This window comes from Bubalus bubalis, chromosome 16, assembly GCF_019923935.1.
Source record: "Bubalus bubalis isolate 160015118507 breed Murrah chromosome 16, NDDB_SH_1, whole genome shotgun sequence".
Classification (NCBI taxonomy): Eukaryota; Metazoa; Chordata; class Mammalia; order Artiodactyla; family Bovidae; genus Bubalus; species Bubalus bubalis.
In genome coordinates this window covers 54,616,779-54,639,940 of record NC_059172.1, presented here as the reverse complement: position 1 = coordinate 54,639,940, position 23,162 = coordinate 54,616,779, and the positions used below count along the sequence as shown (strand labels likewise).

Here is a 23,162-nt window from a genome sequence, read left to right as displayed (position 1 = left end):
GTGGCCAAAGTAAACTGGAGTTTCGGCTTCAGCATCAGTCCTTCCAATGAATATTCAGGACTGATTTCCTTTAGGATGGACTGGTTGGATCTCCTTGCAGTCCAAGGGACTCTCAAGAGTCTCCTCCAGCATCACAGTTCAAAAGCATCAATTCTTCAGTGCTCAGCTTTCTTTATGGTCCAACTCTCACATTCATACATGAGTGCTGGAAAAAACATAACTTTGACTAGATGGACCTTTGTCAGCAAAGTAATGCCTCTACTTTCTAATATGCTGTCTAGGTTGGTTATAGCTTTTCTTCCAAGGAGCAAGTTTCTTTTAATTTCATGACTTCAGTAGTAAGAAGAGCTCTGGGCTAGTAGTAAGGAAGTGGTTCTGGGCACCCCCTGCAGTTCAAGACATCTAACTCTGCTGGCACCCTCATGGTCCCTGGGTGCTTGGGTACCTGTTGTCATCGTTACTAACCTGTGCTGGGGAAAACCTAGATGGGAAGAAGGCTGAAGAGAAGGGTATTCAACATCTGTGATTAAGATCTGGGAAAAATTAGGGGAACACAGAATAAAGAGAAGTGAAATGAACATCAAGGAACAATAGGTTCTGAACATCCCTCTGGCATTTTCTCTTCTGGAACTGGCAGGACTTTGTAGGTGTCAGCAACACCCACTATACCCAGGGGACACTTAGGCCCAAAGAACTTTTCAAATGTTTCCAAAGCACACAGCTAATCAGAGGAAGCAGGAATCCACATCCCTCCTGCCTTCACCCATTCACGGTTGGAGTGCAAGGCACCCCATTTCTGTGGGCTTGTGGGACAGCCTCTGATGGTCAAGCGCATCTTGAGTCCCTGAACATCCTCCAGAATGGTCTGCAATCTACTGTTTTCCTGAATTTGCTCAGCCTTTCGGTGGGAGAGAGAACAGAGGCCTGGGGAGGTGGGCAGGACTGGGGAGAAGTCCTGAATGGGGAAAGTAAGGGCGACCAGACCGAAAAGAACCTGCGCAGGGGCTCAGAAAATGTGGGCCCTTCAAGGGCCATGTCCAGAGAGGCGGCCTGACTGATCAAGATTTCACACCTGACGGATGTCAATGCCAGCAGAACCTCAGCCCCTGTCTCCTGATCTATGGCAGTCAAAAGGCTGAACTCGAGGTGAGGTCCGATTTTGCAGAAGCAGCGCAGAAATTCGCCGCCTCAGAGAAACTGAAAAGACCAAACAAAACCCCTAAAACACCAAGCCCGATTCTTTCATCCACGTGGCACAAGAACGGGCCAAAAAAGAAGGACGGGGCGGGAGAAGAGTCAGCCGTCCCGCCCCTGCTGGGAGGAAGGGATCTGCCAGAAGAGTCAACTCCCGGGCCAGCCCGGTCGCTGCCGGGGCGCGACGGGGAGGGAGCGCGGTTGAGAAACTCATTTCCCACCAGGCCGCCGCGCGCCGGTCCGCCCCGCCCGCCGCCGAGCGCTGGGAGAGCCGCCGCGGGCCCTTTAAGGGCCGAGAGGTGCGCGGTCTCTTTAAGGCAGGTCCTGGTGGTTTCTGTTTTCTGAAGGAAGTGACGGGGGGTGGGATTGAATGAAAAGTGCAAAACAGAGTCTCGGAGCTCCGGAGTCGGGGGCCGCGGGAGGCGCCGCGCTCGGACTGGGAGGCGGACGGGCCCCGGGAGCGCGGCGTCCGCCTCAGAGCCGCCGGGGGGCGCGCGGCGGAGCGCAGCCCACGTGCCTCGGCGCCACGTCGCTGGCGCCCCGCGGCTGAGCCCCCCGCCCCAAGGGGAGCCGCGCCCCCGCGCCGTGAACTAGCCTCCAAGTTCGGGCGAAGTTTGGCCCCGCAGCTCCCTGCCTGCTCGCGGCACACCGGGACCGCGAGGGCGGCGGCGGCTCCCGGGGATGCGCCCGCCCGGCCGCTGCGGGGTCCCCCGGGCGTCCCCCGCGCTGCTGCTCCTGCCGCTGCTCGTGCCGCTGCTGGGGGCGCCGCGCGGCGTGGGCGCGGGGGCCGGGGCTGGCGCGCCGTCGGAGCTGCGGGTGCGGGTGCGGCTGCCTGACGGCCAGGTGACCGAGGAGAGCCTGCAGGCGGACAGCGACGCCGACAGCATCAGCCTGGAGCTGCGCAAGCCCGACGGCACTCTCATTTCCTTCACCGCAGACTTTAAGAAGGTGAGGCACCGTCCGTTGCCTGGCGGTGGGGCGGAGGGGGGAAATCTGCGTGCCTGAGAGGGTCCCGCCTGCTGGCCGGAGGACTGGGCCAGGAGAGGGACAGGGACGCGACTTAGCCAAGTCACGCGGGCTCTTCTCCACACCTCTTTGCCCTGCTCCCCAGCGCCCGTCATTCTCCCCCACGAACTGCTCTGCTGCCCTTCAGACTCTCCCTTGCGGCCTTTCACCTTTTTACTCTGGGCGCCCAGGCGCCCTGACCAGCTAGCTCCGCACTTTCATCTTCCAGGTCTCCCAGCGCCCTCCAGGCGCTGACCCTACTAGAGTCAATGTTAATAACCCCGTCTCCCTTTCTGGAGAAATTCCCTCAGGCTCTATCAGGAAAAAGTCCTGGGCCAGGCATCACAGGTCCTGGGTTCTCACTGTGACCTAGGGCAAGTCCCTTTCCTTCTCTAGGCCGCCTTTCACACCTTTGTACCGGAACAAGAGGGTGACCCCAGGTCTCCCAGCCCTGACTTCTTGGAGTCTATGTACCACCTCTCCATGTTCACTTCCCTGGGCTGGGGAAGGGGGTTCCTGGGCGGAGCTACGTGTCCCCCAGGCCAAGGAGAAGCCACCTCTTCTCTTTGGAATGAAAGCCTGGGGAACTTGCAGTGGAGGACCTGGGGAGAGGCCCCGGGTGAGGTCCCCAGGCTCTGGGAGAGGTGCCACCTCTTACCCTGCTTGGCAGAAGGGCTGACCAACCCTCAGTTTTGGCTCAGATTCTGGGGAAGGGGGGAAAGGACCAGCCTCTCCTCTGTGTGTGTGTGTGTGTGTGTGTGTGTACAAGTAGGTGGGAAGGGGGTCAAGACCAGCCTCTCCTCTGTGTGTGTGTGTGTGTGTGTGTGTGTGTGTGTGTTTGGTGAAGAGAACAAGCAGGTGGGCCTGGCCCCCTGGATTGTGAGGTGGAGTAGAGAATGGTGCTCGGGGTTATCAGGAAGCGGGCCTGGAAGGGCAGCGAGTAACGGTGACCCAGGGGCGGGAACCCTGGCGGGAAAGAAGGTGGGTAAGGTGTGGTACTCAAGGGAGTCTCCTGATCAACTGAAGCATGCTCCCCACCTCCCTCTCCTGTAGAAAGAGGTCCTGGGAGGCTCTGGGAAAGGGCAGAGGGGAGGCCGATGAGACAGCCAGCAGTGGGGAAAGCCCAGGGCTCTGGAGCAGCTATCTGAGCCGCCTCTCTCTCCTTCTTCTTGGAGACCAGAACTTGAGAGGAGTCAGGGCAGAGTTTGCAGAGTCACCTAGGGACCCAACCACATTGCCATAGATGGTATAACCAGGTTGGCGGCCAGTGATCCCATGGACAGTGGAGGTGGGGCTTGACAGCTGATCTGTCCCTGGACTATTGGGCTGTCACTGACCAGGGATGCAGGGAGACCAGTTGAGGGGGTGGGGTGGGGGTAAGGGTGCTTGAGTGTTGCGATTAGGAGGACTGTGCGATCCCTTCCTTACTCAGCAGGCCTAAGCTAGGTTCTCAATTCAGGCAGGGGCAGGTGAGTGTGTGTGTGGAGAGAGGGAAGCTGACAGGGCAGGAACACCTCCTGTCTCCCCACTTAAACTCCAGGGGAATTTTTTCAAGTCTGTTCTTTTCCTGGAAAACCCCCAAATAGGGGAAGCAGGAGGCTAAGCGTCCCCTCCAACCTTCCATTGAAACCCTTTGTCCTTGAGAGTGAGCCTCAGGCCAGCCCAGGAGTCTCCCACCTTCCTGCCCCACTGCCCATTGTTCTGTGGCCTTTCTGGAACCCTCAAGAGACTTCCCCATCCCTGGGACCACTCCAGCAGCCAAGACTGTGGGTAGGACACTGGTCAGAGAGTCAACGAGTAGGGCTCAGCTTTTATAGCCTCTAGCTGCAGCTTGGAAGGTTTTATTGCTCTATCCTGAGGGCAAGGGTAGGGGAGAGGCCAGTGGCAGTGGGGTGCAGGCCTGGGGCTTGGGGCTGAGGGTAGAGTGAGGGGCCAACTGCCCAGTTAGAGAATCCATTTGGAACTGATTGTAAGAGCCTCATTTTAATCCCCTCAGCAGTTCATACCTCCCTGCAGCAGTTCAAACCTCCACCCAGGCTTTCAAAGGCTGCTTTTCAGAGTAACCTCTGACCCAGAAGCTGGCATTTCACACCTGCCCTCTGGCGTCTCCAGTTTCATTAGCAAGGGAGGGAATTGGGAGTGAAAATCAACGAAGGGAACCAGCTTTCCAAGGTCCCTTCCTACTCTGGATTTCTCAGCTGGCCTGAGGTGGGGTGGAGTTGGGGAAGTCTGGGAGTGGAGTGGAATAGCCTTTATCCCCACCCTAGTCCATGGTCTGCATTGGCCAGAGCAGCTTTTATAAGGGATCTTTCTGGGGTGGGTCACCTCTCTTGTTGCTTGCCCAGTCCTCAAGGTCTCTGGCAGATTTCCAAGAGAAGCTTCTGTCTAGAAGAAATGACTTTTCTTGTAGGAAAAAGTTCTGGACCTGGTGTTTCTTTTATTGCATGTACCAAATCCGTTTGGGGGTGGTTTGGGAACAATCCCTAGTCCATCTGGGGATAGTAACATTGGCCGTTTTGTCACCTTTGGGAAGTAGTCCAAACTGAAAGGAGACAGACGTAGTTTAACCCTGGGCAAGCTACTTGATCTCTCTAAGGCTTCATTTTTCCATCTGTAAAATGGGGATGATAATGCTACTGTTCCCATGGCCATTGTGAGAACTAAACTGAGTGACATATATGAAATACTCACTGTGTATCATCTGCTGTACCCAATGCTCCAGAAATAGAAGCCACTGACTTTGATAATTATCACTGGCTCACGTCACATCTCAGCAGGGACCCTCTGTGCTAAGCTCGGGTGCAACGATGTTGAACAACAGAGCCAAAGTCACACGGAAAGACAGCACTGAGCCTGGAAGAGCCTTAGTCCCTCATCAGAACCTTCTCTCTGAAGCTCCATGTATTAGAGTTCCCCTGCAGAACAGAAATAATAGAAGAGAAATACATCCAGGCCCACAGAACAGAAATAATAGGAGGGAAATACACCCAGGTGGCTCAGTGGTAAAGAACCCGCCTGCTGAGCAGGAGACACGGGTTGAATCCCTGGGTGGGAAAGATCTCCCTAGGAGAAGGAAATGGCAGCCCACTCTGGTTTATTCTTGCCTGGGAAATCCCTTGGACAGAGGAGCCTGGTGGGCTATAGTCCATTGGAATTGCAAGAGTCGAACACGACTTAGTGACTAAACCACCACCACAGAGCTGTAGAAGAGATTTTATTTGAGGGGTGGTTGGCTCACACGATTATGAAGGCGGAGAAGTCTGTGGTCTGTCAGCTGGAGGTCCAGGAAGGCCTGTGTTGTTCCAGTGTGAGTGCAGAGGCCTGAGAACCAGGAGCATTGACGTCTAAGGGCGGGAGAAGATGGATGTCCGGCTCACGCAGAGAGCAAATTTACCCTTCTCCACCCTTTTTGTTCTTATTATGCCCTCAATGGATTGGATGATGCCCACCCACTCTGGCGAGGGCCACCTTCCACTCAGGCTCCTGTTTCACATGCTAGTATCTTCCCGAGACACCCTCACGGACACACCCAGAAAAGATGTTTTATCAGCTCTGTGGGCATCTCTCAGCCCAGTGAAATGTACACAGGAAGTTAACCATCACACTCCAGAGTTGCTGGCCAGCCCCTCCGCAGGGAGCAGTCATCCCTGCTGTGTCCTGCTACCCAGGGCAGCAGCGAGGCCCCCTGTGCTGGATGCAATATAGCCCTCCTCCAGCCGGTCGCACCCTGCCCCAGCGCCCTCTCCACACCCCTCCAACCCTCTGCCTCTGCCAGGAGACAGGGCTCCAGCACTGCCTGGCCCTCCCCACACTGCCATGCTGGACCTGAAGCCAGTAAAGCCAGTAAAGCCGTCACAGTGATCAGCCCACCGTAGGACATGGAGCCCGGGCAAGGATCACACACTCCACAAGGCCCTCAAAGCTACCAAATCGCCATCGTGCGTGACTGTAAGCCCTGCCCACAGGCTGCTGACCATCAGTTCAGGGCGCAGCTTTCAAAAACCATGCTGCAGCTCAGTGGCTCCCAAACTTCGCTGCACATTTGAATCGCCTGGGGAGCTTTAGAAAACCCAATGCCTCCCCTGCACTCCAGACCAATTAAGTCCAAATGTCTGAGGGTGGGAACCAGACAGCAGGGTTTTTAAAGAGCCGCTGGTGATTCCAATGAGCAGCAACGTTTGGGAAGCCCTGGCAGACTGGCAGAGTTGCTCCAGGGATGGAGGGACTTGGAGGAGGCATGGGGTTAGACTGTGAAATGAAAGTCAAGCCCCAACTCAGTCATTTAGTTGAAATCTGTTGTTCTATCCACAATAACCCTAATGTGTTTAAACAGCATGTAGACCCGAGGCCGCGTTCTTGGTGCCCTCAGCACAAGAACGCTGATTCATCATACGGTCTCAGTAGGCAGTGCCCTTCTTTATAATCCAAAGCCTATGCATGTAATCATACCCAGATGTACAGACTCACTGGGCATGTCACCGTCCCGACTCTCCAGCCCGGCTTTTGATCTGACAGTCGTCTTGGTCCCCTTCCCCCAGGTTGCTGTCCCCATCCAAGTTCTCTTTCCCTCTGAGTATCTCTTATCCTCTGAGTGTCCAGAATCTGGGGGAGGGGGATGAGTCATGTTCAAGCGGTGTGGTTTGGTGCTGACGGGGCAGGGAGGGTGGGACTAAAAGATAAGAGAAAGTCATGTGCAGCTACAAAGGGCAGGTGGGGGTGGTGGTGGACCATGGCTGCAACAGGAGCAGGGAGAAAGGAGCCAGACTCCAAATGTGGGGAGGGTGGTGGCCAAGAGGGGCCACGGGCTGGAGCCAGGATGTATGTGTGTGTGTGTGTGTGTGTTAGTTGCTCAGTCATGTCCGACTCTTTGCTACCCCATGAACTGTAGCCCATCAGGCTCCTCTGTTCGTGGAATTCCCCAGGCAAGAAAACTGGAGTGGGTTGCCATGCCCTTTTCCAGGGGATCTTCCCGACCCAAGGACTGCACCTGGGTCTCCCGAATTGCAGACAGATTCTTTCCTGTTTGAGCCACTAAGGAAGCCCAGAGCCAAGATAAAGGGGTCCATATAACAGGGCAGGTCAGCTCGAGGTCACTCCAAGGGACCCATGCCCTGGGCACCCATGCCCTGGGGGGTGGAGGTCAGAGGAAGGAGCAGTCCAGAGAGCACAGTCATCCATGCCTTGGGGGCTCCCCGTCTGGGTAGGGGCAGCAGCTCCAGGCTGTGAGAGAGTCAGCAAAGATAGGGAATGTGCAAATGGCCAGACTGATGCCTGCGGCTGTTTCTTCTAACAGGATGTCACATCACGGGGATGTCAGACAGGACAGGCTCTGAGGGTGCAGTGTCCGCCTCCCCAGCTTATGTTGGGTCCCTGCAGGTTGTTGGTCTGTAGTGGAGGCACGTGATGGAGAGGGTGTCTTTCGGGGAACAGATTATGGTAGAGGTGCTTTCAGCAGAGGCCCAGAGCTTTGTGGTGCCCAGGGCATTTCCCCACAGGAGTTCATGAGAAGTCATCAGAGAGAACCACCCGGCTTGTGCCTGTGGGGCCCCGGGTTCTAACAGCAGCCCCTCTGCTGTGCCTGAGGAAGCCCTCCCTGTGTTAGGGATCAGCAGCCCTGCCCCAAGGTGCAGCCTGGCCTGTACCTCCCACTCCCTGAATACCTATGTCCAGGTGGAGTCCTGGGAAAGGATCCCGGGTTGTGCAGTGAGGACTGCCACCTGGGACAAGTCAGTGACCTTCTGTTGTTGACGGGGGAGAAACGGAAGTGAGGGTCTTCCTGTAAGGCTTCCCATGGGTCACAGAGGTGGTGCCGGTGAGACCGAGGCCAGCTTTGAGGTAAGAATCACAGCTGTCTGGGTCTCACACACTGAGTGGTCACTCGGATCACACACTGACAGTGGCATTCACACACCTGGCCTCATTTGACCCTCACCACTACATCGAATGGCGAGTATTGCATCCATTTCACAGATGTGCACACTGAGACTCAAGCCTGTGTAGTGACTTGGACAAGATCAGTAGCTAATGATCCAGGATGGGGACCCAGGGATTCTCCCACTGTGTTCTGACTGCCTATGCTTGCTGTGACATATAAATGGGCTTCTTCCCGGAGGCTGAAGAAACCCGAACAGGGGAGGGAAGAGGAAGAAGGAGGCTGAAAAAAGCCTCGGTGCAGAGGGACACATCTACGGAGAAACTTTCCTGCTTACAGACTTGGGCTGGACCCCTCCCCCCAAGCTCACCACATGCCCCACCATGAATTTTGAGTTTTGACCTCTTCACTGAGCCTGGGATATTCCTCTTTGCCCGCCCCCCCCCCCCCCCCCCCGCCGTGGCTCCTGGAGAGACCATGGGAGTGAGGGGACCATTTTTTAAATAGCTCATAGATACTTCTGAGCACTCACTGTACATTTTTCTGCGCTTGACCAGCCCTGTGGCTTGACAAGTCACTTAACCTCTCTGAGCCCCAGGCTCAGACACAACACAAATACCATACGTCGGCTTGGAGATGTGTTGTGAGGAGTGAGTGAGAGGCCTCAGCAAAGCAGAGACCAGCGGAGGCAGGTGGGAAGAGAACTAGCAGTTCCAGCCGGGGCCCCAGCCTTCCTTCCTGACCCAGCCAAGCAGATTGTTCCTGTTCTGGGGACCAAGGCATCATTAGGACTCCCATCCTTTCAGTTGGCAAGTGTTGAAGTGGCTGCCCCCCACCCCGGGGGGCCAGGGGGAGATTCTGATGAAGGGCTGGGGGTGAGGGAGGGAGGCGCTGGGGCTGGGAATGGGAGTGAGCGGGAAGCATGAAGCCCCATCTCAGGAGCCCTGAGTCAGCGGGACATTGGGGTGCATTTGATCCACATAAAGCCGCACATTGTTCCTGGAGCAGTTGGGACAGTGGTGACCTTTGGGATTTGGCTGACGGAGCGCTGGGGGCCTGGGGGAGGGCAAGGGGCACTGCCCCCAGCACGTGGTTGCACAGATGACCTGTAACAAGAAGTCTCTGTGTAGGCGTAGCCCCTGGGGTCTGCAGGCATCTCATAACGGGGTAGCCTGCCTCCCCAGGCATCAGCCAGGGAGTGTGCTTGGCTTGGCTTTAGGTTGATTCTATTCGCCTCTGTGCCTCTCCAGGGGTCTGGCCAGAGCAGCCCAGGTGCTCCTGTGCCTGTCCTGGGGCGGCCAGTGCGGGGTGAGGAGGGCCCTGCTCCCTGGCTGCCCCTCCAGGCTGACCTCTCACCTCCCCAGCGCAGGGAAGCCAGCCCCTCTCTATCTATAAAGCGGCTCCAGCCAGGAGCCGAGCAGTAAATATTTGGGTTGGCTCAGGACGGGCCTCAAAACTTCATACTCTGGTGTGCCGGGAAGGAGAGCAAGATGGCAGAGGAAGCTCCCAGGAGACGGTGCGCGCCGTCCGAGGGCCAGGGGGAGAGAGGAGCGGACACTTTGCGAGGACCTGGAGCATGGCCTCCAGCCTGGGCTGTGTAACCGCGGTGGCCCAGAGGTGGGCTGGGAGAGGGCTTTTGAGAGAAGGTCAGTTCCACCATGGGCTTTCCTGGTAGATTGGCTGGTAAAGAATCTACCTGCAATGCAGGAGTCCCCAGTTTGATTCCTGGGTGGAGAAGTTTCCCTGGAGAAGGGATAGGCTACCCACTCCAGTATTCTTGGATTTCCTTGGTGGCTCAGATGATAAAAGAATCCGCCTGCAATGCGGAAGACCTGGGTTCGATCCCTGGGTTGGGAAGATTCCCCTGGAGGAGGGCATGGCAACCCACTCCAGTATTCTTGCCTGGAAAATCCCCATGGACAGAGGAGCCTGGCGGGCTACAGTCCATGAGGTAGGTAGCAAAGAGCTGGACATGACTGAGCAGCCCAGCACAGCACAGCAGCTCCACCATCTGACCCTCTTTGTTTTCAGTTCCCCCGTGGTCCAGGGCTGGGTGGGCAGCAAGGTCTGAGATGAGAGAGCCTCCCCGCACTTCCCCATGGTGGGCTTTCTGGAAAAGGGGGCTGAGGAAGGGCGCTTGGAGCCGGGGGTGGGGGGGTGCGGGGGAGGGGGGCAGTTGGAGCTGGGAGCTGGTGGTGGGAAGGAGGGCAGAGGAGGAGGTGGTGGGGGGGGGGGGGCCAGGCTAGGCTGGGGAGGTGAACTGGGAGAGGCGGGTGTAAGTGCCTGGATGTAGGTGAGTGTAACAGCCTGTGTGTGGTGGGTGCAGAGGCTGGTGTGTGAGAAGGCGTGGAAGACGCTGTGTGTGTGTGTGTGTGTGTGTGTGTGAGAGAGAGAGACTTCGGGGGAAGAAGGGAGGGCGGGAGAAGGGTGTGGATAGACTGTCGGGAGAAGATGGGTGTGTGTGACTACATGCGAGGGGTGCTGCGGTGATCGAGAGAAAGGGGTGACGTGGAGACCCCTGGGAGAGGCCATGAGGGCGGAAACATGCTCCTAGGAGCAGGTGTGCGAGAGAGGAGGGGCCCACGGCCGAGCGGAAGTGTGGGCCTCAGCACGAGGGGCATGGGGGGCCTGGGTGCCGCTGGGTGAAGGGTGGGAGATCATTCAAGAATCAGCACCTCTGGGTGAAAGCTTGGCCACGTGGCCCCTGAATGGGGGCAAGCAGGTGTCTCTGTGTACAGTTAGAATTCGACTCTGCCGTAATATAAAACCCCACAGCAGTCAAAACAAGAGAGGTTTGTTTCCCCCTTTCATTCTGGAAGCTGGCAGTCGGGCTTGTGTAACAGCGCTAGGGTCATCGGCGCTCCCGTGGGCTCTGTCTTCGGGGTCGCCTCCTGTCCCCAACACCGAGCTTTCCCTGGAGCCTCTCCCCTGGAAGGCAGCCACAGGGGCCTGGCACAGGCTGTCTGCTCTTGTAAGGGCAGAGGGCTACCCCCTGCTTTTCCCAGAACAGCCTTCTCTCTATGAGATACAGAGGGTCTAGGGCAGGGAGTGAACACAGAGAAGAATAGAATATCTGGGAGAGGGCTCAGCGGGGAGCTGGGAAGAGCCGAAAGATCACGGGGGTTGAGTTAGAAAATCTGGGCACCTGGGGCTGGCCCTGCAGCTGGATGACCCTGAAGGTCACGTCCCCTGCTGGAACCTCACTGGAGCATGAAAAAGCTCCGATGAACCTCTAGAAGCCAAAAACGCAGCTATAGGACTGCCAGTCTGCAGGAGCCTGGATACAAGGAAGCCCAAGAAGAACCGTCTTCTTGTTGGGGGCAAGATGTTTCAATGGAAGCCCCAGAGCATGGGTGCCTTCACTCAGCTTTGTGTCAGACTGAGGACACTGCATAGATAAGGTGGAGCCGCTGTCCTGAGCCAGGGGCACAGTGTGGAGGGCCTGGGAGACTTGTTGCCCAGGCAGAAGATGCTACACGAGGACTGGGGCCCTTCCTAGGTGTTTAGATAGGATGCACACTGGCCTAGCACAACTCAAGTTTCTGATTCAGCTCTAAGCCAGAGATTCGTGCATGTCACCTCCAGGCTGAAAATCCAGTGATGACTTCCAGTGGTCTGCTAGATGAAGCTCAGACTCTTTGACTGGGCTCTCAGACCCTGTCCCTGCCCTCCCACCAGCCTCTTCCTTCCACTCTCACTGCCGTCCCCTCCCTCCCTCCCCTCCCTGGTACTCCCATCACTTTGCTTAGGACCCTGGCCTGCTCTTGTTTGTTCAGTTCATCCTTCATTTATTCATTTCTAGATGTGTATTGAGCACCTGTTGTGTTCTAGTGGGTGGGGATACACTGCAAATAATATACTATCCCGGCCTCAAGGAGTTGAATCTGGAAGGAAAGACAAGGAAAGAGGTCATTCCAGACACAGTGGGAGGAAGGTAGGGATTGGACCTGGCCAGCTCTGCTGGAGGGTTGGTGGGGGTGGATGGATGCATGTGAACTGAGTCCTGAAGGATACTGGGCAGGATGGGACTGGACATCCCCAACAGGCATCAACTCATAGAAAGGCACCTGGCCTTGCTTATTCTGGAAACCGCCACCTTTTTGGTTCAGTGCTCAGAACTGTCAGCAAAGATGTGGATGCCAGCCTCTGGGGGGTATGCTTTATGGTGAGGACAAAAGAAGCCTTGGAAGGGCATTAGGCAGATCATAAGATGGTAGCATGAAGAGACGGATGGGTGGGGGCATTAAGATGCCTTTGTACCTCTCTGGCTTCTGTAACGGGGCTTCCCAGGTGGCGCTCGTGGTAAAGAACCTGCCTGCCGATGCAGGAGGTGCAAGAGATGCGGGTTCGATTCCTGGGTCGAGACGAGCCCATGGAGGAGGAAATGGCAACCCACTGCAGTATTCTTGCCTGGGAAATCCCATGGACAGAGGAGCCTGGTGGGCTGCAGTCCACGGGGTCGCAAAGAGTCAGACATGACTGAGCACACAGTACACACACACACATTTTCTGTAATTGCCTCTCTCTTGGCTAGAAAGCCCCCTATCCTCTCATTGTGCAGAACCAGTGAAGTACCCTTCAGTCTAGTACAGGGGTTCCCAGCCTCCAGGATCTAGCGCCTGATGATCTGAGGCAAAGCTGATACAACAATAGAAATAAAGCACACAGCAAATGAAACGCGCTTGAATCATCCCCCAACCGTCGGTCCATGCCTGCTCCCACCTCCCAGCCTGGTTCATGGGGACATTGTCTTCCACGAAACCTGTCTCTGGTGCCAAAAAGGTTGAGGACCTCTGCTCTAGTAAGTCTTCCCTCCCTCCCAGCCCCATGCTTAAAGGGACCGGAGCACTAGAGTCGGACACGACTTTCACTTTCATCTTTACCCTATAGCACTCTGCATAAGCCTCAACCCTAGGCCTCATCATGGGCGCTGACTTCAGTTGTAGGTCAGCTTCCCCTGTGAGCCCCTTGAAGACTGGGGCCCTGAGCTTGGTGTTGCCCACTGCCCTACCCTGCCGCCTGTGAAGGCCCTGCCCCAGGTGATGCTAGTCAGCACTCTCCCACCGATTTGCCGATTACCTGCAAGCTCCAGCAGAGTCAGCTGACTTCTCTGAGGCTCTGGTGTGTCTCTGGAAGAAAGCTCTGTTTTCTTGCCTCTGCAGGTCTGGAGTTGATCACAGTTGGAGCTAGGCCAGGGATTGCAACAATGCTAGAGAAGAGCTGAAGGAGTCCAGCCCATGCTGTTCTGAGACCTTTCACTCATTTTTCCTCTTAGGAATTCCTTGAGGTGTAGGTATTGTTGCCTGTACTCATTTTACACATGTGGAAACTAAGATACAGAGAGGTCAAGTGAATGCCCCAGGATGACATGGTGTGTATCAGCAAAGCCAGGATCTGAATGCGGGCGCACTGGCTCCAGAGCCTTTGCTCTTAACTATCCTGCTCTCCAAGAACCTTTAAACCACCCACAAAGGACTTCAGCAAATCCTCACTACAGTAAGTGCCCTACATACAAATGAGTCCCCTTCTGGGAGTACGTTCATATGTCCAGTTTGTTCGTTAAGTCCATCAAGGTTAGCCCAGGTACCCAACTAACACAGTTGCCTATATAGTACTGTACTGTCATGGGTTTATACTTTTCACACAAAGAATACATTTAAAAAAACACAAAAAGTAAAACATTTTTAATCTTACAATACAGTACCTTGAAAAGTACAGTAGTACTGTGCAACAGCCGGCACACAGGGGCTGGCATCGAGTGAACAGGCAAGAAGAGTTACCGACTGGAGGAGGGAGAGGAGGTGGGAGATGGTGGAGCTGAAGGATCATCAGCAATAGGAGACGGAGGGCAAGCTGCAATTTCATTCATGCTTGACGTTGATGGCTCAGGTTCTGGTTCCTTGCTGGAACTAGATGCACGTTGGCATCTTTGAACGTTCGCAACTTGAAAGTTCGTTTGGGGACTTGCTGTATCTCTGTGACCATCCCCTCTGTATGGCCCAGTTTCAGCCCTGGTACCATCCCCTCCTCTTCTTCCTGGTGGCCTGCTCCTGGGGGGCTGGAGGTTCCTAGGAGCCCGTGGGAGAAGGAGCCTTATAGAAACTGCCCGTCTTGGACATCCTAGCCTGAGACCTGGGCCTGAAAAGCCTGCCATATGCTCTTCCCAGCTGTGTCGTCTGCCTTGGGTGTTAGGCCACATCTGGGTGGATCATCCCAGGGGATTCTTGGGCAAGGAGAAAAGCTGGGAGCTTAGCACCTGGTCAGATGTTCCCTGAAGCAGGGGACCCTCTACCCCTGCCCTGTCCTTTGTGTTGAAGGGAAAGGGGGCCCTGGTAGTGAGTCCGAGGTGTGGGGAGTAGAAGGTAGGAGAGACACTGGTCATGATGATGGAGCCACAAAGATCCAGCTGCTTGGACTGCTGTCTCCCTCCTGGGCTCAGCACAGGGAACTTGGTTTCCTGGAGACACAGATTAAGAAGGTTGGAAAATTCAGGGTTTACAGAGGCCCTGGGCAGAGCAGGCAGAGGGATTAGAAAGGTGATCCTGCGTCATCTTACCCTGATGTTTGCATCAGATGCTGTTGACTGTTAGTCACACACAGCCTTGAATGGGAGCCACCGTAGTCCCGGGGCAGGTCTGCAGAGGACACGCAGACCACACGGCGGGAAGAGGGCCCTGCATTCTCTTCTGTCTCTCACTGGCTGTGTGGCTGCAGGCAGACCGCACTGTCTCTCTGGGCCTGAGCTTTAGTTTCTTTAGAAAGTGAAAGTGGTAGTTGCTCAGTCGTGTCCGACTGTTTGCACCCCCAGGGACTGTAGTCCACCAGGCTGCTCTGTCCATGAAACTCTCCAGCCAAGAACACTGAAGTGGGTTGCTGTCTCCTTCTCTAGGAAATCCTCTTGACCCAGGGATCGAACCTGAATCCCTGCACTGCAGGCAGACTCCTTACCATCTGGTCTGTAACTGGGCATCAGAGACATTGGATTAGTTGAACTAGAAGCAGTTGTTCATTATGGTTGCGAGAGTTTGGATTTTGGAGGCAGGCTGCTTGGGTTAAAAATTTTAGCTGCATTTCCTCTTGGTCTCATGACCTTGAGCAAGTTATCCATTCCAAACACAGTAATAATCATAGTTCCTACCTCCTGTTGTTGTGCAGATTTGAATGGGACAGTATATCCTTTTTGACTCATGGTAACAGTGACTTGTCCCTTCCAGTTATAAACTTCAATAAATCGTTGTCCTGCAAAAATAAATGAGAGACATAGAGGAAATCTATCTCAACAAAAAATTCTCATCCCCTCGCTTCACCCGCAGTCAGATTCCCATTTTGGTAGCATTTTGCTGTTGTCATTGACATTGTTATTTAATCTAGAAGCAGGGAAAATATTCTGACAGATTTCGTTCACCCCCTGGTCTGATCTAGAATTTTAAATACTTTCTCTGGCTAGTGGTAGATGGGTAGTGTCCAAGCCAGGAGGCCAGCTCGGGGCAGCCCACAGACCACAGGCTATGGCATGTGCTTGTGGTATCGGAGAAGATGCTGTGAATATCCCAGATGGCATTCCCTTCAAGGGTCATGGCTGAAAATATGCGGACTTTGGATCCTGCCTGGGGGTCCTGCTAGGGACATCCGCCTAACTCAACCCCAGGAGGGGAAATCTGGTATCAAGTCTCACCTGGCAAAAACTGAGTGGAAAATGCACCCATGTACCAACTCCAGTCTCCCCTCAGCCGACCTGAGGGTGTGAAAGATTGGATGACCAAGGCTTGGCAGGGCAAGGACAGCCTATCCTCGTGACCCAAGAGCGGATTTCCTGCTGAGAGGAAGCTGAGGTTACCCGAGCTGTGATTCACCTTCCCTCCAAGTCTGGGACCCGGAGGAACCTAACATAACCTTTCTCACCAGCTGGGCCTCAGTCTCCCTTTCTACGATCTTGGTGGAAAATCTCCCTAGACACTCCCACCCCTCAAAGTTCCAGAGACCATTTATAGTGAAGGGAAGTAGGGAAAGTCCTTGTAGAGTCAGAGAAATTCCAAAGGGCATGGGGTGGGGGGTGGGGGAGGCGGGCGGGGGGAGATACTTCCCTGGTGGTCCAGTGGTTAAGTTTTGCTTGCTAATGCAGAGGGTACCAGTTTGATCCCTGGTCAGGAAACTAAGATAAGATCCCACATGCCTTGGGACCCAAAAACCAAAAGATAAGACTGAAGCAATATTGTAACAAATTCAATAAAGACTTTAAAAAGGGTCCACATCAAAAGACTCTAAAACAAACAAACAATGAAAACGACAGAAAGGGCACGGGGATTTGTGGGATGATAGCATTGGAAAATCCCTGGACGGAAGAGCCTGGTAGGCTGCAGTCCATGGGGTCGCAAAGAGTCGGACACGACTGAGCGACTTCACTTTCACTTTCCACTTTTCATGCACTGGAGAAGGAAATGGCAACCCACTCCAGTGTTCTTGCCTGGAGAATCCCAGGGACGGGGGAGCCTGGTGGGCTGCTGTCTCAGGGGTCGCACAGAGTCGGACACGACTGAAGCGACTTAGCAGCAGCAGCAGCAGTGGCCAGTCACCTGCAGGGGGCCAGTGGCCCCAGCCAGCGCCGCCGAGCACTTGACTCAGGGCAGGCATTCTCTGTGTTTCCCTTCACACCAGCCTGTTCCGTCCTCACCACAACCCTCCGGGTAAAAGTGGAATCATCCCCACTTTACAAACGAGGCTTAGAAAAACTGGGAGATGAGCTGGACGCCACTAATACACTGCAGGCTTGGAGGGGAACCCTGGGCCCCTCACTGCCTACACTGGAATCCAGGGGGGCCCCTCAGACCCTGTTCTCAGAGCATTTCACTTGGCAGGAAGCACTCAGTGAACCGGGATGTTTGGTGAGTGAGCCCAGGGCATGGTCATTGAAGGATTCATATCTATATAGGCTCTATACCCTCTGTGTTGGTGCAGGACCACTAAGGTTCCTGGAGGAACCATCAGTGTGACCAGGGTCCCTCCCAGGCAGCGGGGATCTTCACACACTTAGACCACTGCTGACTGGGACCTGCTGATGTCTCATCGGGAGCCATTAGCCAAGGCACAGAGCTGGGTGAGAGCAAGGGATACCTCGGGTGCCCAGGGTTTCAGCAGCCAGTTTGGAAAGGGAACCCCATCCCACAGCCCCTCTCCCTTCTTCCTCTGCCCTTCTCTGGCCTCCCTGATTCACACAGTGAGTCAGTGACAGGAAGGAGCCCTTGGCCTGCTGGCCAGGCCATTAGTAACCCCATGGGGAAAGGGGAAATGGGGAGGGAAGGGGAAAGGTTAGCCATCACAGCACCCTTGGCAACAGCTGCTGCTGTGTCTGCCCTTAACCCCATCCTGACCCCGCCACCTTCATCTGAGATGCTGGTGTCTAGGAGCCTGGATGACTAGAGCACCGGGGGCCTTCTCCCCAAACCTACTGAATGGGAAAGTCAGCGAGAGGAACTCTGAAATCTGTGCTTGTAAAAAGTGCAGCCTCTGCCTTGTGACACCCTGGTCAGGTGGTCGTAGGGGCCCTGACTCACCCTGATCAGGGTACACTGGTGCCACAGAAAGGAAGCATCAGCTATGAGTGAAGCAGGTGCCAAAAGCGGTGGTTTCCTTTAAGGTGAAGTTCTGTACTTTTAAACAGCCTTGTTTTTGGAAAGTTTCTAGCAGTTCACTATGTGAATTTTCCAGAAGGCTTTGGAATATCTGGGGTGTGTTCTTTTAAGTCACGGGTTTAAATGGGAAAGAAAAAAATTCCCAGGACAGCAGGAGGGAGGTGTCCGTTGCAGGACAGTGTCCAGGCCTGTGTTCTCTGAGAGGGGGTGGTCTGAGCTGAGCATTGTGTGTGTGGGGGGGGGACTGGTGAGGAGACCTCACCCCGTCCAACCAGCCCCCGTCCTTCTGCCCTTCCCCATCAGGATGTGAAGATCTTCCGGGCCTTGATTCTGGGGGAGCTGGAGAAGGGGCAGAGTCAGTTCCAGGCTCTCTGCTTCGTCACCCGGCTGCACCACAATGAGATCATTCCCAGCGAGGCCATGGCCAAGCTCCGGCAGGTGAGTGCCCACCCCAGGCTTGCCCCAGAGCCTGCACGCACCCCTGCAGCTGAGCCCTAGCCTGGACCCCACCCACCCCAGCCTCAGTGTCCCACCCAGCCCCGATCCACCTAATCCCTGGCACCACACTCAGCCTCTAATCCTGAACCCCCTGATTATGCCCCATGCCACACCTGATCCCATAACCCCAGATCCCTAATCTGTACCGAACCCCCATCTCTCAAATTCTTCCTGCCCCCAACCTCAGCCCCTCCCCGTTTATGATGGAGGCAAGTCAGATCTGCCTTCAGCTGTGGCAACGCCACTCATCATCTGGGTGACTCTAGACGCGTCACCTCCCTTCCAAGTCCCTATTTTCTTTGTTTTTTGGCCACGCCACAGGGCATGTGCAATTTTAGTTTTCCCAACCTGGGATGGAACCCGCCGCAGCCCTTGCATTTGAAGCCCAGTCTTAACCACTGGCCCTCCAGGAAAGTCCCTCAAAGCCCCTATTTTCTTACTGAGAGACGGGTTACAGTGAGAATTAAGTGGGATGGAACATGTAAAGTGTTCAACGCAGCTTTGGAACCCCTCAGCCTGTTGCCTGCTCCCAGTCCCTTCCCCGACCCCAGGCCTCTCCCCAGCCTCATGTAAGCTCCCTAAACTCTTCAGCAGGACCTGTCCTAGGTCCCACCCTTCTGTCTGCTTTTCCCAGAGAGACTCAGTTACCTGGATGTTGGGAAGTACAGGACCCCAGCGGTCATTGACCCTGGGACAACTGGCCTGGCTTGCCCACCTCCAACACCACCCCCCCCCCCCCAGCAACATGTCAGAATTCTCCCTAAGGTCTCAGAGGTCAGCCCAGTGGCCAGCTGAAAAGAATTGACGGTGCCCTGGGTATCAGTTTTTCCACCAGTTGGAGGGGGGCTGGTTCCCCCTGACTGTCACCCTGCAGGTGGCCCCAAGGATCTGAAGGCAGCCAGCCTGGGTTTGTCTGACAATCAGCGATCAGGGAAAGAGTGGGCAGGGGGCTGACTGAGGCCGGGTGGGAACAACTCTTCTCTTCCACCCAGAAAAACCCACGGGCAGTGCGGCAGGCTGAGGAGGTGCGGGGCCCAGAGCAGATGCACATGGACATCGCCGTCAACTTCAGCCAGGGGGCGCTGCTGAGCCCCCATCTCCGCAACGTGTGTGCAGAGGCCGTGGATGCCATCTACACCCGCCAGGAAGACGTCCGGTTCTGGCTGGAGCAAGGTCAGCTGGGTGCGGCCCACTGCTATATCACCTCAAATATGATGGGGAGCAATGATGAGATACGGGAGTTCTCCACCCAGCTGGGACTGGTCAGGGAGGGCTTCCTGGAGGAAGTGATGCCTGCGTGGCACTGGCAGGGGCAAGTGGAGGACTTGAAGTCAGACAGTCCTGAATCCCTACTTACTGTGTGACGTCAGCCAGGCCAATAACCTCTCTGGGCCAGTTTTCTCATCTGTAAAACAAGGATGGTAACACTTAGCTCATGGGGGCGCTGGGATGCCTGAAGGGGCCATGTGGGGAGGCCCCCGCCCCCGCCCTGACCCCCGCCTTCTCTCCCAGGTGTGGATGGCTCCGTGTTCGAGGCTCTCCCCAAGGCCTCAGAGCAGGTGTTGCTGCCTCGCTGCGGGCAGGTGGGGGACCGCGGGAAGCCCTGCATCTGCCGCTATGGTCTGAGCCTGGCCTGGTACCCCTGCATGCTCAAGTACTGCCACGGCCGCGACCGCCCAGCGCCCTACAAGTGCGGCATCCGCAGCTGCCAGAAGAACTACAGCTTCGACTTCTACGTGCCCCAGAAGCAGCTGTGCCTCTGGGATGAGGACCCCTAGCCAGGCTGGGACGAGGGGTGGTCCCCGAGGCAGCTGCCCGGCACCCACTGCCCCTCCCCCAGCCGCCAGAGGGGGTGCCCCCCACCCGCTACAGCCGAGGCCTTATCGCTCTTCCTTCCCATCACCTAATCCCGGAGCCTCTGGCTCCCTCACCCGTGACTGTGAAAGGGGTGTGGTGTGGCAAGGGTTAACTCATGAAGGCAGCCCCCACTCCTGCCCTGTGCGCCTTCCTTGGGGACCCAGGGAGAAGGGGGGTTCTCTAAGCTTGCCTCCCCTCCTTCATCTCCCCAAAGTGTTCACTTTCAAGCACCCAAAATGTGACGGCCTGTGACTCTCCTATTTAACTCTTTGAAGGTTTAGACCCTGAAAGGTGTCTGTGCCTGTCCTACCCACCTCCCCACACACAACTCCTGCCCCACCGTTGGGAAGGACCTAGCCTCTGTGCACCGTCCCACTGCGCAGCAAGGAGGGGAAAAATCATTGCACCAGAGGGGGCGCAGCCCCAAGCACGGATCTCAACGCCTTCCTCTCGTTCTGGCCTCGGAGGCCGCCGTCCCCACCCTGACACAGACCATACGTGCCTTTCTGCAAACCTGGACTTTGCCGAGGGAGCAGGTGCTGGCTTGCTCCCTCTAAACAGAAATATTTTTGTAAGGTTCTGGGACAGGGAGGGAGCATGAAGTATGAGGAAAACTTGAATTCCAGATTTTTAATGCAGAATATTTATCATTTGTACCAGAAATAAAAGTTTAAATTTTTACTTGACTGACAGCTCTCGACGCAGAGTTCTGAGAGGATTTTTGGCCAATGCTGCCACCTGGTGTCAGGAGACGTGTCCCTGTCTAGGGAACATGTCTTGGGGACAGCCCGCCTAGGGACAACTCCTGAAGCACCTACTGTGTGCTCAATCTTGGGGTGGGGGGAGGATGTAGCTGGGGGTGGGCATTACTAGGAAAGGCTATGACAAAACTTCTGCACTTAAGATGAGACAGACACAGGTGGGTAAGCAGTAAAAGACACCGTGAGATAGATGAAAATTCTGAGCCAGACTTCTCCAGGGATCAAATCCTGGAAATAGGTTTGTTGTTTTTTTTCCTATTTTAGGGCTTCCCAGGTGGTGTTAATGGTAAAGAATAACGCAGGAGACATAAGAGACCGGGGTTCGATCCCTGGGTTGGGAAGATCCCCTGGAGGAGGGCATGGCAGCCCACGCCAGTATTCTTGCCTGGAGAATCCATGGACAGAGGAGCCTGGCGGGCTACGGTCTGTGCTGTTCCAAAGGGCAGACATGAATGCAGCACACTATGATTGATTTAATGTTGAGTTTCTGTTGTACAGCAAAGTGATTCAGTTGCACACACACACACACACATATATATTGGTTTGCATTTGTTAATCTCAAACTCCCAATCTGCTTCCCCACCATCCCTGCTCCCGTGGCAACCACAAGTCTGTTCTGTATGTCTGTGAGTCTGTTTCTATTTTGTAGATAAGTTCATTTGTGTTATATTTTAGATTCTACATGTAAGTGATATTATATGGTATTTGTCTTTCTGATTTACTTAGTATGATCATCTCTGGGTTCATTCATGTTGCTGCAAATGGCATTTTAATTCTTTTTTCTGACTGAGTAGTAGTACACTGATACATGTACCACTTTTTTTTTAATCCATTCACCTGGCAGTGGACATTTAGGCTATTTCCATATCTTGGCTATTGTAAGTAGTGCTTCTATGAACATAGGGGTACATGTATCTTTTTAAATTAGAGTTTTGTCTGGATACATGGCCAGGAATGGGATTGCTGGATCATATGGCAATTATATTTTTTAGATTTTTGAGGAAACTCCATCTTGTTTTCCATAATGACTGTACCGATTTACATTCCCACCAGCAGTGTAGGAGGATTCCCTTTTCTCCACACCTTCTCCAGCATGTTATTTGTAGACTTTTAAATGATGGCTATTCTGACTGGTATTTCTAATTTTCTTGAAGAGATCTCTAGACTTTCCCATTCTCTTGATGAAAGTGAAAGAGGAGAGTGAAAAAGTTGGCTTAAAGCTCAACATTCAGAAAACTAAGATCATGGCATCTGGTCCCATCACTTCATGGCAAATAGATGGGGAAACAGTGGAAACAGTGACAGACTTTATTTTTTGGGGCTCCAAAATCACTGCAGATGGTGACTGCAGCCATGAAATTAAAAGATGCTTGCTCCTTGGAAGAAAAGTTATGACCAACCTAGACAGCATATTAAAAACCAGGGACATTATTTTGCCAACAAAGGTCTGCCTAGTCAAATCTATGGTTTTTTCCAGTGGTCATGTACGGATGTGAGAGTTGGACTATAGAGTGAAAGTGCAAGTGAAGTGCTCAGTTGTGTCCGACTCTTTGCGACCCCGTGGACTGTAACCTACCAGGCTCCTGCGTCCACAGGATTCTCCAGGCAAGAGTACTGGAGTGGGTTGCCATTTCCTTCTCCAGAGGATCTTCCTGACCCAGGGATTGAACCCAGGTCTCCCGCCTTGCAGGCAGACGCTTTAACCTCTGAGCCACCAGGGAGATCTGGACTATAAAGCTGAGCACCAAAGAATTGATGTTTTTGAACTGTGGTGTTGGAGAAGAACTCTTGAGAGTCCCTTGGACTGCAAGGAGATCCAACCAATCTATCCTAAAGGAAATCAGTCCTGAATATTCATTGGAAGGACTAATGCTGAAGCTGAAAGTCCCATAGTTTGGCCACCTGATGCAAAGAACTGACTCATTGGAAAAGACCCTGATGCTGGGAAAGATTGAAGGCAGGAGGAGAAGGGGACGACAGAGGAAGAGATGGCTGGATGGCATCACCGACTCAGTGCACATGAGTTTGAGCGAACTCCAGGAGTTGGTGATGGACAGGAATGCTTGGCATGCTGCAGTCCATGGGGTCGCAAAGAGTCGGATACGACTGAGCGACTGAACTGAACTGATTCTGACTGGAGTGAGGTGGTACCTCATGGTAGTTTTGATTTGCAGTTCTCAAACAATTAGCGAGGTTGAACATCTTTTCATGGGCCTACTGCTGGCCATGATTCTTATTTGCTGTGCAGTCTTGATTCGTTACTTTACCTCTCTGTACCTCAGCTCTCTCAGCTACAAAATGGGCTTAACTGCGAGACTCCAGTGGATTTATATGTGTTAAGTGCCC

The 23,162-nt window shown here is 54.4% G+C and overlaps 1 protein-coding gene across 1 annotated transcript; it reads left to right on the top strand.

Annotated features, from left to right (window-relative positions):
• The first annotated feature begins 1,352 nt into the window (after window positions 1-1,352).
• On the top strand, window positions 1,353-20,741 carry OAF (out at first homolog). Its single transcript, XM_025266763.3, has 4 exons — window positions 1,353-2,142; window positions 18,004-18,138; window positions 19,191-19,371; window positions 19,711-20,741. The coding sequence occupies exons 1-4, from the start codon at window positions 1,876-1,878 to the stop codon at window positions 19,974-19,976; spliced, it is 849 nt and encodes a 282-aa protein (XP_025122548.1). The 5' UTR covers window positions 1,353-1,875; the 3' UTR covers window positions 19,977-20,741.
• The last annotated feature ends 2,421 nt before the right edge of the window (window positions 20,742-23,162 follow it).